The 15095-nt window shown below is 41.7% G+C and overlaps 1 protein-coding gene across 1 annotated transcript in view; it reads right to left on the bottom strand.

Moving 5' to 3' along the window:
- The window catches only part of ASTE1 (asteroid homolog 1), a 336696-nt gene that overhangs the window by 225644 nt on the left and 95957 nt on the right, over positions 1-15095 (bottom strand). The window contains exon 2 of the mRNA XM_044066199.1: positions 9565-10931. Within this exon, the coding sequence (XP_043922134.1) occupies positions 9565-10912 (1348 nt within the window). The 5' untranslated portion in view covers positions 10913-10931. The remainder of the gene's footprint in view (positions 1-9564; positions 10932-15095) is intronic.

The raw sequence follows: 15095 nt of genomic DNA, 5'->3' as shown, positions 1-15095 counted from the left end.
TGACTACCATACCAATTGTATCCTTGAATTCTGAGTCCCTTATTTTCTTTGCCAACAGTTCCAAATATAATGCAAATAACAACGGGAAAAGTGGACACCCCTGTCTGGTTCCTCTGCTCAAGCAGAAATTATCAGAGAGGACCCCAACCATTTTAACTTTCACCTCCGATCCCTTACATATCCTACTAATCAACCTTATAATTTTATCAGGGAATGTAAATGCTTCCATTGCCCTGCTCATAAAATCCCAGCTTACTCTGTCAAATGCTTTTTCTGCATCAAGACCCACCAACAACAGTAGTATTTTCTTACATTCTGCTTCCCTCTAGATCATCAATGTTGTGTTAATGCAAATGTTTGCCTCCCCTCCACATAACCACATTGATCCATATATATCAATTTTGGCATCGATTTAGCCATTCTTTTAGCCATTATAGTAGTGAAATGGGCCTGTATGCAGCTGGATCTGATGGTTCTTTACCCTCTTTAGGTATTAAACCTACTACCACTTTCTTCCAGGATGCTGGTACTCTCTTCTTCTTAAAATACTGTTAAACAAAACCTTCCAGATCTTTATCAGTTTTTCCCTCCTAGCTTCCAAACTTCCACAGGAATCCCATCTATTCCTGGGGACTTTCCAGTAGATTGGTTATACGTCACCATTTTTATCTCATCTTCTCCTAGCCTGTTAGTAATTGAGCCTCATACACCTTTAACCTTGGCATAAATTATTCCATAAACATTTCCATTTGTAGCTTTTCTTGACTTCCATAGTTCTCTGCTTTATACAGCCTTTAACAGAATTCCCAAAATATTTCTAATATTTCTACAGAATCTCGTTACCTTCCTTGTTATAGGCTCCCTAAGCTTAACGACATCCCTTTCTACTTTCTGTTACCCGAGTCGTTGTGCTAAAAGTTTTTGTACCGTACAGGTATTATCAAAAAACAGCTGCTTAACAGCAATCTTTCTCGACTCATGAATAATATAAGGTAATCCCTTATTTTCTGTTTAGCATTCTGCAGGGGCTCCTCTTCTTGTTCTGTAAGATTCTCCCTATTCCTCAATACTTTAACATTTGTTAATCCCTCTAAATAATTCTCGTCACTTCTTAACCATATCTCCCCTTCTATTTCCACCGTATTTTTAAACACCACTTTAATTTTATCACACTCCCTACCTATATTTTTAGAACAAATTTCTACTTCTATTTATACTACCTATTCCTTAAATTCCTCTCTTTTCAACAGATAAGTGGGAAAGCGCCAGTGTCTCATTATTACTTCATTACCCTGTGTTTTTATTTTAGTTATTATTGTCATGGATCTGAAATAATTATTGGGAGTGTTATCAAGACCTTCAATTAAATGCACATGTTCCTGTAAAATGTAAATTCTATCTACCCTAACCGAGTTTTTGTATCCTGGGGAATAATATGTAAATTCACTCTGAAATCTTAGTACTGAATTCACATCTTACATGCCAAATATTTTCAAAAAATTCTTCAAAAGTCTACTCTCCTTTGTTATAACTTTCCCTTCAGGACACCCCAGAGACATCTTCACATCTGCAAATCAAATTCCAGTCCCCACCTATGAGTAACATTCCTTGCTGAAATCTGATTATTTCTCACAGAATTTTCTTAAGCTCCATCACAGCAGTTTTAGGTGGAATATAAACAAATGCCAGTGTAATTCTTCTCCTTTGCCAGTAGCCCCTTAGTACTACAAATGTACTATTATTATCATTTTTATCCTCTTCTTTCACTATAGGAGCTCCTCTTAAAATTAATAAAAGTACTCCTCTTTTCCTTTGTCCCAGGTATTCCACTGAATAACCATCCTGAAAACCATTCTTTATCAAATTCTCATGTCCAGTTCTTTCCAAGTGTATCTCCTGTAGCATAGCTCTTTGCACTTCATATTTTTAATATAGTTTACTACTCTTTTGTTTTTGTATTTATCTGGGACACCTTTTGAAATTTAAAGACATTACATAAAGCATCAATGTATTAAAAAGTTATTATTCCCACCTCTTACGTATAACAGTTTTTTGTTAACTGTCTAGTTTCAGCTTTTGTGTTACATGCATACACTATTTGGCAGGTTGAACTTTTATACATTGTTTGTAGTCATATCCATTTGAAAATGTCATATCTTACAATTTTTTTTGTTTGATTGAACGTTCTCAAAAAAAAAAACAAACACACCCCCAATACTCCCCTAAAACCTATTAACTTAATACTAACACATACATTTATGTACATATTTAAATATTGAAGTTTTACCCTCCTAACAGGAACTAATGTTCCAAACTGACAGCCACACTCACAGAAAGGTTATCCATGCTAAGATGCATGGTTCAGCCTGTGCTTCTACTAACTGCTGTCTGGTTTTGTCTTATCTTTATAGTTCTCCCAGCTAGGAAAACACCTGCATGCTTTCAGAGAACTTTATCAACTAGCCAATTTCTCTTTTTTTCTAGTCAATTTCTCTTTATCAGATTGTCTCAGTGGAGACATGACCAGATACAGAATTGCTACTAAGCATGCATTTATTTGCTAGAAAAAGCATTATAATATTCAATATTCTTTAAGTACACTTAATATTTTGAAGCAGGAAACAGCTTCAGAAGAAGATGGAAAGGAACACTGCATTGTGGGATAAAGAAAGAGGTATTAGAAGCCTGAGAAACTTCTACTTGCCATGCAATCCTAATGCCTAAAAAGAAAGTCTTTTTGGTTACTGTAAATGAAGCTATAAGGTATTAGATCCTTTACAGTGTTACAATCTCAACAGTGAAAATTTAAGAAAAAAAGAAGTTGTGTCTTACTATAACGTTCCATCTGTGTTGTTGATCTTCATTCATTCATTACTGATGGGTTATCGGTTCCATCCTCGGAACCGAGCCGGCCAATTTCAAGCTTGCATCAGCCAAATACTCTCAAGCCAAGGTCCTACCCAGAATGCTCTGATCCCTGTTACCTCAGATTGAGGTTTGCAAGTTGATAGATAAAAGTAGAGGCTACCTCTGGTCATAACAGGCCACAAGAAAGGAGTACATGAGATCAACCAAGACCCTCCGGATGGGGGACGCAGAGGGTGGTAAGTAATGAATGAACAAAGATCAACAACACAGATGGAAAGTTATGGTAAGACATAACTTCCTTATCTGATGTTGTTAATCTTCATTCATTCCTTACTGATGGGACAGAGTCCCCAGCTACCTGTATCCCTGGGTGGCCCTCATGCAAGGACATTCCTGAGCACCATGGAGCCAAAAGAAGCTCTACCTCTGGAGGCCAAGTCCAATTTGTAATGAAGAATAAAGGTATGAAATTTGGCCCGAGTTGCAGCTGAGCAAATATCATGGAGGAAAGCCTTAGTATGGAAACCTGCTGAAGCTGCCATAGATCTTGTAGCATGTGCTTTGACTCTACGAGGCAAGGTGAGATTGTTTTTGTTGTACATAAAAGTAATACAATTTCTCAACCATGAAGTCAATGTAACTTTTAATATAGGATTACCCCATCTAGGTCCAGAAAAAGCCAGAAACTGTTGGTCTGACTTACGGGTAGATTTTGTTCTGTCCAGATAAAATCGTATTTGCCTATGAACATCCAAGAATTGCAGTCAATACTCTCCCTTATTAGAATGGTTAGGAAAGAACACTGAGAGGTCAATACATTGGTTAACAGATCGCTCTGACACCACTTTTGGTAAAAAGGTAGAATTAGTTCTCAATGATACCTTATCCTTATGGAAGAAAAGATGGGAAGATTTGATGCATAAGGCCTGAAGTTCTGACAATCTCCTGGCCAATGTGATTGCAATCAAAAACAAGGTTTTCCAAGAGAGATATTTTACATCACATGAAGATGCAGGTTCACGGGGGGGGGGGCTGTTAGAGCTTGCAGAACCAAAGTCAAATCCCAAGGTTGCATCAGTTCTCTAAAGGGAGGTTTTAGGTGGATAATCCCTTTTAAGAAAGTCTTACAGAGTCTGTGTGACATAAGTGAAGTATCTTGAAAACCAATATGGAAATTTGAGATGGCAGCCAAATGCACACATAGTAGAGGCAGACACCCCAGAGTGGAAAAGATGTGATAAGTAATCCAATACCACTGAGACTGGGGCTGACAAGAGGTCGAATTGTTTATTTGCTGACCATAGAGAGAACCTTTTCCATTTAAGATAGATTAGTCTGGTGGACGATTTATGAGATGCAATAAGAATACTGCGCACAGAGGATGAGAGGTTTTTATGCCTGGCAGTAATTGGAAGTGGAGAAACCAAGCTGTCAGTCTCAGGGTTGTTAGATTGGGGTGAATCAGACCCTGCAGATGGGAGATCAATGTTGAGGATGGACTGAGGATCCACGGTTGATCTAGCAGGTGAGACCACAGGAAGGGAAACCAGACTTGAGGAGGCCAATATGGAGCAATGAAGATCACTTTGCTCTTCAAAGGTCGTGCTTTCTTCAGAAACTGGGAGATGAGGGGAAGAGGAGGATAGGCATAAAGAAGACCCGAGGGCCAAGCGTGGACTAGAGCGTTCCTTGGTGACTGTCCCCAAGGGGGGATTAGGGCAAAGTAGTTGCTGCACTTGTGGTTGGTTGGGGAGTCAAATAGGTCGCAGCAAGACTGGCCCCAGCAGTTGAAGATTTGTGCTGCTATCAGAGGATTGAGGGACCACTTGTGAGGTTGTAAAATGCACCTGCTCAATTTGTCCGCTATCACGTTGGAGCTCCTGGGAATATGCGTTGCAATTAGAAAGTGGTTGAAAGCTATTGCCCATTGCCATATTCTCAAGGCCTCTCAGCATAATGGGTAAGATCTGGTGACCCCTTGTTTGTTGATGTACCGGAATACTGACATATTGTCTGATTGGATCGCAACAGTCTCTGATGGAAGGATGGAGTGAAATGCTTGCAACGCTAGAAGCATCACCCTCAGTTCCAGGACACTGATAAGCAAAAGGGCCTCCGTCTCTGACCAGGTGCTTTGGACTGAGTTTCCCTGACATAGCCCCCCCATCCCATCAGGGAGGTGTCCGTGGTCACCGTGGCTATCGGTTGATGGGGGTTGAAAGGGCAAGGCCATTGTTGGGGATTTCAAGACGTCCACCAGAGTAAATCTTGCTTGCATCTCTGAGTTACACTTATCTGAAAGGACAAACGATGTTGTAGAGGGTACCACTGAATGAGAAGTAGCCACTGAAGGAGTCTCATGTGGAATCTGGCTAGAGGAACAATGGTAATCGAGGCTGCCATTGACCCCAATAGCTGGAGTACAGATCAAGCGGGAGATTTGTGGTGACAGAGCAGCGGTTGAACTTATTCTCTGAAGCCTGTGTTCTGGAAGGGATGCTGTGCAATTTCTCGTGTCCAACAGTACCCCTATAAATTCCCAAGACTGAGTTGGGGTTGTGTTGGATTTCTCCCAGTTTATAGTGATTCCCAGGCTTCGAGCTATTAAGACAGTATACTGCAGGCCTTCTTCCAGTAGATGCTAGGTGGGGGCGGTGAGGAGCCAGTCATCTAGATATGGAAACGCCTGGAATCCTTGGAAGTCGCAAGTGAGCAATAGCCACTGCCATGCATTTTGTGAACACTCTAGAGGCTGTAGGGAGACCAAAGGGCAGGGCTCGAAATTGGTAGTGAATGGCTCCTCTGCAGAAACGGAGGTATCTTGAGAATTTGTCCATTTTTATGTGGTAATATGCATCTTGAAGATCTACAGAGCACATCCAATCGTCTTCTTCCAGAAGAGGAAGGATAGACTGAACCGTGACCATCCAGAATTTCTCTGTTTTTACAAATTTGTTTAGTGTGCTGAGATCCAGAAGTGGTCTCCAGTCCCCTGTCTTTTTTTGGCACTAAAAAGAACCTTGAGTAAAAACCCGGATCCTATCTGGTCTGGTGGGACCGTTTGGATGGCTCTTTTTTGTAGCAGCTTTTGGATTTTGTGTGCTGCTGCTTTCCTTTGACTGGGTGGAACGTCGGGTAATACTCTTGATGAGACTGGGCAAAGATGGAAGGGAATGTGATAGCCTCTGGATATTATCTGTTGTACCCAAGAGTCGATGGTTATATTTTGCCAGGCAGCGGGGTACAATGAGAAACGACCCCGACCGCTTTTAGAGGTGAGCAGTCGGGCAACGCTTCAGGAGCACTGATAGGGTTTGGCCAGAGAAGGAATCTCTGGAATCCCAGTTTTGTGGACCTCCTCTGCCCCTAAAGGGGCATCTTCCATTTGAGTTTCCTCTCTGCCTCTAGGGGAGAACTTGGCATGTGCATCCCGGAAAGAGCTCTGCAATTTCTTGTGCCACATCTTTCTGCTCCTCTGATTTTTGAAGTAGAATCGCCGAGGAGTGGAGTGTCTGACACCAACGGCAGATAGGATCTTGCCATCCTGTTCACACCTTGCCAGCATATCTTTGACTTTAGGGCAAAACAAAGAAGCGGCCTCTATGGGGGCATTCATGAAGGAAGCCTTAAAGGAGTCTGCAAAGGCGCATCCAGGCATGTTGTCTGGCGACTATACCTGCACCTGCCGCTCTAGCCACCCCTTCCATTGCGTGAGATATACGATGCATGGAAGAGATGGAAATGGACTCTAGGGTGGCTATCTGAGAAGCCACGTTGTCACGGACCTCGTCAGAAACAGCTCCTGCCGAGGTTTCAGAGAGCTGGTTGATGAGATCATGCTGAAGCCTGGTAAAATGTGCCAAATAATTCAAAGACCTTACGGCGAAGGTCGATGAAGCAAACACACACTTCCCTAATCTGTCAATCGACTGGGACTCTTTGTTGGGTGGATGGACTGTTTGGCTCTCTTCTGCCAAATCCTTCTTAGTTGCAGCTGCCACCACCACAGCATCTACTGGAAGACCTTGTGACCAATGTGGGTGATATTATTTTATCTGGTCTCCTAGGTATCACTTCCAGGGCGTCAGGAGCCTTCCATGAGTGCTGGATGATGAGCTGGACAAGCTCATTGGCAGGCGGGGTGACCGAGGAGGTAGGGGGCCGGGCACGAAAAGCCTGCAGGAATACGGATTCCTCAGAGAAAAAGGATTAGAAGACTTCCAGTCACCCCCCTCTGTCTAAGGAACTAGAGGATTTCACCAAAGGATTCCTCATCAGAGGGTGACCGTGGGGACCCTTCCCCATCATCAAAATCCATATCTTCCGTCAATGACTCCTCAGTGGAGTCCATGTGTTATCTCTTACATGACGCTTTGCGGGGTACTTCCTCAGTGGGAGGTCTGGGGAAGACTGCAAAGAGGGGGTCTCCAGAGGAGGAGAAACCTGAGGCACTTGTGCCCGGTGTCTGGCGGTTGAAGCTTGTGAAAGTTGGAGCACAGAGAGGGGAGAAGACTAAGACATGTGAGCTTTGCCAGCAGAGGCAAGCACCCTCTACATGGCCTGGATGGCTGGCCTGCCCAAGGAGGTATGGGAGCCTGGAACAGAGCAAGACAACCTCGGAACCAGGGTCACACCCCGCCCCGACGAGCCTGCCCACAGACCAGTAGTCTCAAGAGGACCGTGAACTGTGAGAGAGAGAATCCCTGGAGGGCGCCATAGAAAAAAATCGGCGTGGAGCCAGGAATGCCCTCCCCATGGCACAGCCACTGGCCTGAGAAGAGTCTGATGCCCAGTGCACCGAGGGCGACAAGGACGACTCTGGTTACAAAGTAAGATCCACTATTGGAGTCGGAGGAAGGAAAGCTGCTGTCGGAGTAATAGGCTTTGAAACTTGAGTAGAAGTCGAAGGAGGAGTGCATGTTGGAGTCTGAGGAGATATATGTAAATCTGAAAGAGGGAACACGGATTTTGACGGTTGGGAGAGACCTCTGGCCACAAGCAACTGGTCAACAAGCCACAACACATCCTGTTCAGAAAAGATTCTTGGTTGACCTCATAGAGAAAGCCGATGGCAATTCTGGCCTTTCTAGGAAAGGACTATATTGACTGCTAGCAAAAGGATCCAGTGAAGGAGAATATTTGGTCCTTGCTAATTCAATAGATGCAGAGCTCGGAGCCGAGGATGTCTGCACCGAAGAAAATGGTGTGGAAATAGTCTGCACCAACGATGTCAGCACTGTAGTTGAAGGTGTTTGCACCATAAATGCAAAACTCTGCCCCAAAGGGTACGGTGCCATAGTGGAAAGTGTCTGCACCAGCAATAAGGACAGTGAAGATAATGACTGCACTGAAGCACATGTTGATGCCGAAAATGTCTGTGCCGTGGAGTTCAGAAGAGTCATTCTTGGACGGTGCTGAAGGGGACTGAACCTGTATGGATGGTGTCGGTAAAGTTTGCGACAGAGCTGTCAGAACCATAGTTGTCTGCACCGGGAACTCCGGTGCCGGTATTGATAAAGGAGACATGGCTGTAGTCAGAATCATTTGTGGTGGTGCTGAGCCTGGAGCCAACAGGGTCACAGGCGGCAGCACCAAAGTAGTAATCAATTTCACCTTCTTATCAGATGGCTCCCTACGATCTCAAGAGGGAGAAGAAGGGAGCGACTTCAATGAAGAAGAGGAAGAACGCCTCTTGCAGGTTTAGCAGGAGGGGCGAGCCCTCTGACCCAGAAATAGCCTCCGAGAAAGGAAACTTGAGGAGACCTTTCAAAATTAACTTATTCTTCTCCTAGTTGAAAGTCCCTGTAGAGAAATCTTTACAATTCCCACACGGAGGATCCATAGTCAAGTGGGAGACATTAAGATAGTAGACACATAAGTCATGGCCATCGGAAAGTGGTAACTTACGGCTGCAATCCTTGCACTGCTTGAAACCAACGCTTCTTTTCTTATCTGACATAACTGGTGTGGAGAAGAAGAACAGTACCAAAAGAAGAAGAAAAGCTACCCAAAAAGGGTAAGAAGAGAAAGGAAGGATTACTAACGATTGTAATGGAGAATTACCACAAGGTAAGAAAAGAGGGTAATAAAGGGAAAAGACTAAAGGGAGAGAGTCGAAAGTGTACGATAGGGTAGGAAAATACTAGTATAAACTTTTGAGAAAATTTAAGATAAGAACAATGTATAAACTTTCAAAAAATTAAACACTTAGTTGAGAGAGTGGCCTGACACGGCTGTACAGCAATGCGTCAAACGAGATCTAAGGTAACAGGGAGCAGAGCATTCTGGGTAGGACCTTGGCTTGAGAGTTTTTGGCTGACGCGAGCTTGATATAAGCCGGCTCGGTTCCAAGGAATGAACGAAGATTAACATCATCAGATCACAATGTTACAACTTAACAACCCAACCCATGACTAAAGGATATTAGTATACCTGACCAGATGGGGCAAAAAATACAAGCTGCAAACAGGGTTAGTTGAACTAATAAGTCAGTTTACGTGATAAAACTTCTATGTAAGTTACCTCAAGCAAGTCTGAAGAGCATGGTGCTCTCAGCACTTATGTCTAAAAGTCTGTAAAAAATCAATGAAAAAACTGTGAAAAACAAAGCAGAAATAGATACATTTGTACAAATTTCTTGGCAGCTTTAGAAGTGTATTATGCATGCATAAAATTTGTTTCAAGCAACTCATTTACATTTAATGGAACAGATATAAAAGGGTACCTCTGGCATGGTCTCCAAGGAAAAGTTTCCTTCAGCAGATATGAATGACTGCCCAGTGAATTCAACTTTTGACTTCTTAAGAGATTTATTAAGCCTATCAAATTCAGTTACATAACAGTACTGGCTAGCTTCTTCAGCACAACAGGCACTTGGGAAGTTCTGACTGGAACAAATTAACAGCTGATAAATGACTTTACGAACAGGCAGTGAAACTACATGGCAAGAAGGCAGCTGTGGGTTCTCTACCTGAACCAAAAGGAAAGTTCTTCTCAGCACCAGAGCATCAATGAAGAAAGCTGGTAACTGACCTTTAGCTAAGCTGCACAACATCCATTCAGGTAAGATACCAAACAAGTATTTTGGAATATCAGGCCTGTGTGTATCACCAAGAAAAAAGTCTTTCAGATTAACGTCAGATTGTTTATATTCCTCCATTGATGAGCAAAGAAGTTCTCTTACTTCTGTCTGATCTTGTTTCTTTAAGTACTTCAGCACATTTTCTATAGCTTCTTCTGGATCAGCAAAGCAAGATAACCAATTCAGAAGACCTTGAATTCTCATGTGTCTTCTGTTGCTCCTACTACAAGGTCCAACGGGAAAACGTACCTTGCTGAAGAAAGTCTCCAAGGATGGTAGATTGATGTAGTCATTTCCATTCAGAACTGCAAACAGTGGTAGCAAGGCTTTGCTCATATTACTGAAGTAACTGCAAAATTTATCATTAAAAAAGCACTGAGCTGACACATAGCATTCTGAAGTCTCTTTACAGGTGCAGATATTCTTCCACTGAAAGTAAGTGAAAGGACAGTATCCGGCTTTCAGGTCAAAAATACAGAAGTCACTGTCAAGAGTCAGTACAGGGCAGCACCAATAATTTGCTAGAGAGACTAGTTCTCTGTCGGCTTCAGAAAAGCACTGAACGAAAGGCACATGTAACTTTGTCAAAGTTTGCTTAAAGACTTCTCTTGTGAGCAATGGCAATATTTTTCCATTACCCCTATGAGTAATTGTGCAGACCATATTAATTTTATCCTTGGCACGCTGCTTAAGGGTTTCAAACTTCTTGTCAGTGACATCACATCCTCCATCCAACAAGACATATGGTTTTATGTTACAGACAGTCAATGTCTCAAAAAACTTATGCACGCGGTCAGTAAAAGAATCATAGTCTCCTCCATGCTGGATGTCAAGCCCAGAATCAAAGTAAAGGTGGTGATAAAGGTTACTACCATCAATTATTAGTTTTGTGTTCTTCAATCTGAGTTCACAAAAAAAATGTTTATTTTCCCCAACATAGCTCATTAAACCATGGATTCCCATAATAATGGTTGAAGTATTCCTACAATGAGAAAATATATTAATCATTAAGTGTTTATGCTAGGTTTAGTGTTTCATTAATGGCACAATACTGCTTCACTTATAGTAGCTCATCAACGTATACTACAGTAAACTCTCAGTTAACCAGAACTGAAGCAACCAGAACTCTCAAGCAACCAGGAAAAAAAAAATTGAAGAAATACAGTACAGTTTTCATGTGTTGCACTTTCTGCCCCCCCCCCCCCCCCCCCACAGAAACATACCTTACATTTTTAGAGTTTTAAAAAGAAGACAGGAATAAATTCCCTCACTCCCCAACCTAAGAACAAGTCAAACTAAACAAATAGTATAGGTAATATTAGTCAGGCATATTTTTAATACTACCTCTCAAGCAACCAGAAACTACAGTTATCTGGCATCTACCAATCCCCATGGGTGCCAGTTAACCGAGAGTTTACTGTAGTTGCCCTAGGCTAATTATCATGTCTTACATATATGGCACAAGGGTAGGTACTTGAAGTTTTGATTTTTCCCTACTTCATATTACCTGTACTCATTTCAGACTGGGGAGTAAAGTACCTAGCAATGGGAACTGAACTACTTACTGAAACTGTTAATGACCAAGAACAAAATTTAAGAGCCCTTTAACAAGGTATGCAATGCAACTTAGAAATCTTTGATTGCTTCATGAAGGTGCAAGCTGTTTAAAGGGGGTTTAGTCATCCACTTCTTTTTACATATGGAAGACATGGACTTGCATAATGAAAGATACATTGCTGAAGGATAACAGCTGAAATACACAGATATTTCAGGAATAATGTACACAGAATGGATGGGAGAAATGCTAATGTAAGAAAGCAGTTAAATAGCAGTATAGAAAAAACAAAAAACAAAAAAAAAACAATGATCTGAACACTGACAATGTACATGGGTCACTTCCTATGTTATTTTCTACAGCTCACCAGGCACTGTTGTTCATATCACTCAAAATGTGTTGGATACACACACACACAAAATGTAAACTGGACTTTTATTACTCATGCTAGATGATCTAAACAAATGTGATACTGACAGCAAAAAAAGATACTGACCATTTGTATCAAAGACCATTAGGACCTTACTGGAGATGCACATACTAGGACAAATGCCAATAAGAGGTTTAACATTATGGAGGCCTTTTTTTTATTAGGATGAAAAATAAAACAGACTACAATAATAAGGGAATCTTCTTAAACTAGAAAAATCAACTTGACATAAGCAGGCATTTTACTATGCTGCATTCTGCAATGTGAGGAACACAGGGTATACAGTAGCACTAAACCAGATAACAGAACTACACCCAGGGCATTAGATAATATTGACTGTAATGCTGTTTTAAAGTGGACCTGTGTGTTGAGAGACAGCCTTACAAGACTATCTGCAAATATATAGAGCTGAGTATATTTTTCTGTATTATTCTGTATTATAGAGCTAAATTGTTGCTTAGATATCTGTTGTCTTAGTGTTCTGCAAATATACAGAGATCAGTATATATATTCTTGGTTTTTATAATTTGCACTCTGAATCCTCACATCTCTGTTGAAACTTTTCCCCACCCCCCCTCCCTGTTCTTGGTAGTAGTTTAAATTTGGTGGCTTTTGCAGTGCCCGCCCCACTGTAGATTTGATCTAGGACACTCCCCCAGTCCCATCTCTTTATCGCATTCTACCTAATAAACCCTTTCTGCACTTGCTTTTAGTCCTTTTTAATTTAATTACATTTTTTCAAACTGTGTGTGGACTAATATTGCTACATACTCAAGTGTACCAGCTTGCACTGCATGTGAATTGTTTTTACTACTGTTTTTGCTGCTTTTCTGAAAAAAAAAATTGTAAGCCTGTTTCCTACCTTTCCTGTAATTAGTGTTCCAGATACAGATTTGCTGTATCCAGGACTATTTGTAAGCTTCTGAGCCCCCAAGCCTTTCGGTGTTGGAGGGAAGCCTTCTAGCTTATCAGTGGGAGTGGTAAGCACTAGGTAACCTGTCTACCACATAAGGAGTGGTTCTGGCCCAGAATTTGTAGTTATTGGCCGTTTGGGCGGTCTTCCATCTCTCTCAACTTTCTGATTTGAAGGCCTGCATTTGCACTTGTTTCTGTCCTGTAACTCCTGGGCCCATCTCATTTGCTCACTCAAAAAAAAAAAAAAAAATATCTGCTTTTACTGTATTTGTGTTTCTTCCTACTTTATTTTGCTTTTGCGTCATCTTAAAAGTACTCAATTGTATTTATTACTGCTTGGTGTAACTCATTCTAAGCCTTTTAGTTTAAGCACTTGGGCTTCAGACCAGTTGTTTTACATTAGGAAGGTTTGTGGTCTATTTATTACTGCTTGGTAGTAACTTGATTAAAGTGTAGCTATCATTCTAAGTCTTTTGGATTAAGCACTTGGGCTCCAGACCAGTTGTTTTACATTAGGAAGGTTTGTGGCCTGCACTGTGGTGGCAGGACAGGTAGCTTACATCCTTCTAAGTTGGGAACTGCTGATTGAGGGCTCAGTGTCTGTTATTCTAAAAGTGTATTAATTCTGGTTTAAGCACTTGGGCTTCAGGCCAGTTGTTTTCCATTAAGAAGGTTTGTGGTCTGCACTGTAGTGGCAGAACAGGTAGCTTACATCCTTCTAAGTTGGGAACTGCTGATTGAGGGCTCAGTGTCTGTTATTCTAAAAGTGTATTAATTCTGGTTTAAGCACTTGGGCTTCAGGCCAGATATTTTACATTAAAAGGGTTCGTGGTCTGCACTCTTGTGGGAGGAGAGGCTAGACTCTGCCCTTCTGAACTGGGAATTTCTGGTTAAAGGCTTATAGTGCCTGCATATTTGTACTGCTTCTTACTGAAATTGGCACACCTTGTTTGCTGTAGCATAGACTAGATCCAGGCCTGCTGAATCTAGCTTTGTTTGTATAACTTGAGCACTAATCCAGGCATTCTTTAAAGTATTCAATTGTATCTATTACTGCTTGGTAGTAACTTGATTAAAGTGTAGGTATCATTCTAAGTCTTTTGGAATAAGCACTTGGGCTTCAGACCAGTTGTTTCACATTAAGAAGGTTTGTGGCCTGCACTGTGGTGGCAGGACAGGTAGCTCACATCCTTCAAGTTGCGAACTGCTGATTGAGGGCTCAGTGTCTGTTATTCTAAAAGTGTTAGTTCTGGTTTAAGCACTTGGGCTTCAGGCCAGTTATTTTACATTAAGAAGGTTTGTGGTCTGCACTCTTGTGGGAGGAGAGGCTGGACTCTGCCCTTCTGAGCTGGGAATTTCTGGTTAAAGGCTTATAGTGCCTGCATATTTGAACTGTTTCTTACTGAAATTGGTACACCTTGTTTGCTGTAGCATAGACTAGATCCAGGCCTGCTGAATCTAGCTTTATTTGTATGCTTGTTGTTTGTTTGCTTGTTATTTCCCTGAAATGCTAATTCCACCTAAAACGTGGCTTTTCAGTGCTTCTGTGGATCCCTAGTGATATCTGCATTGCTTACTGTACTTATTTCCTTGTTTCACTTGAAAGAAAGTTACTGTTTGTCATTTTTGCATTTAAGTTACCTGTAACACATTGCATTTAAGTTACCTGGAACTTGCTCACTAAAGCAATTATAGAAGTCAGCACTAAAATATTAAAAGCACTACACCCTCACAAACTCCCCTTGAGTATCTTGTTCCCCATTGGCCCTTTTTTCAATTATAAAGGAATTCCCAATACTATCCTAGCATGTCCAAAGGTCAGTTGTCAATCTCCTCTCCGGTCCAGCTGGTGAATCTGGGAATCTTGACGCAATGTTACAACTGCCTTATGTACACAGACAACCCTCTCCTCCTCCCAACAAATTCCAATACATGTGAGAGATGCAACCATATAGCCATACTGGAGGCTAAGCTCTCTCAACTCAGTACTGGCGAAACCAGTCAGGAGGAGAAGGAAACCACACTCACTATAATTCCAGTCTCACAAAGACCTACCACGACAGCAAACCAAACACATAAACACACAAAAACATACTTGGAGGCTCTAAATAAAAATCTGCCTAAGCAGCAGAGACCTCCAAAGCAGACACCCAAGCAACCACTACCCCAAAACAAAACACGTGCAACACATAGCTCACAAAGCCAGTGTGCCATCGTCAGGCACTGTGACGTCCCACTCACCAGGC

This window comes from Protopterus annectens, chromosome 3.part1 (genome assembly GCF_019279795.1).
Source record: "Protopterus annectens isolate FY-2018-M chromosome 3.part1, PAN1.0, whole genome shotgun sequence".
NCBI classification, from domain to species: domain Eukaryota; kingdom Metazoa; phylum Chordata; order Ceratodontiformes; family Protopteridae; genus Protopterus; species Protopterus annectens.
Note: the sequence above shows the minus strand (reverse complement) of the source record. Positions and strands in the feature narration are given on the sequence as shown.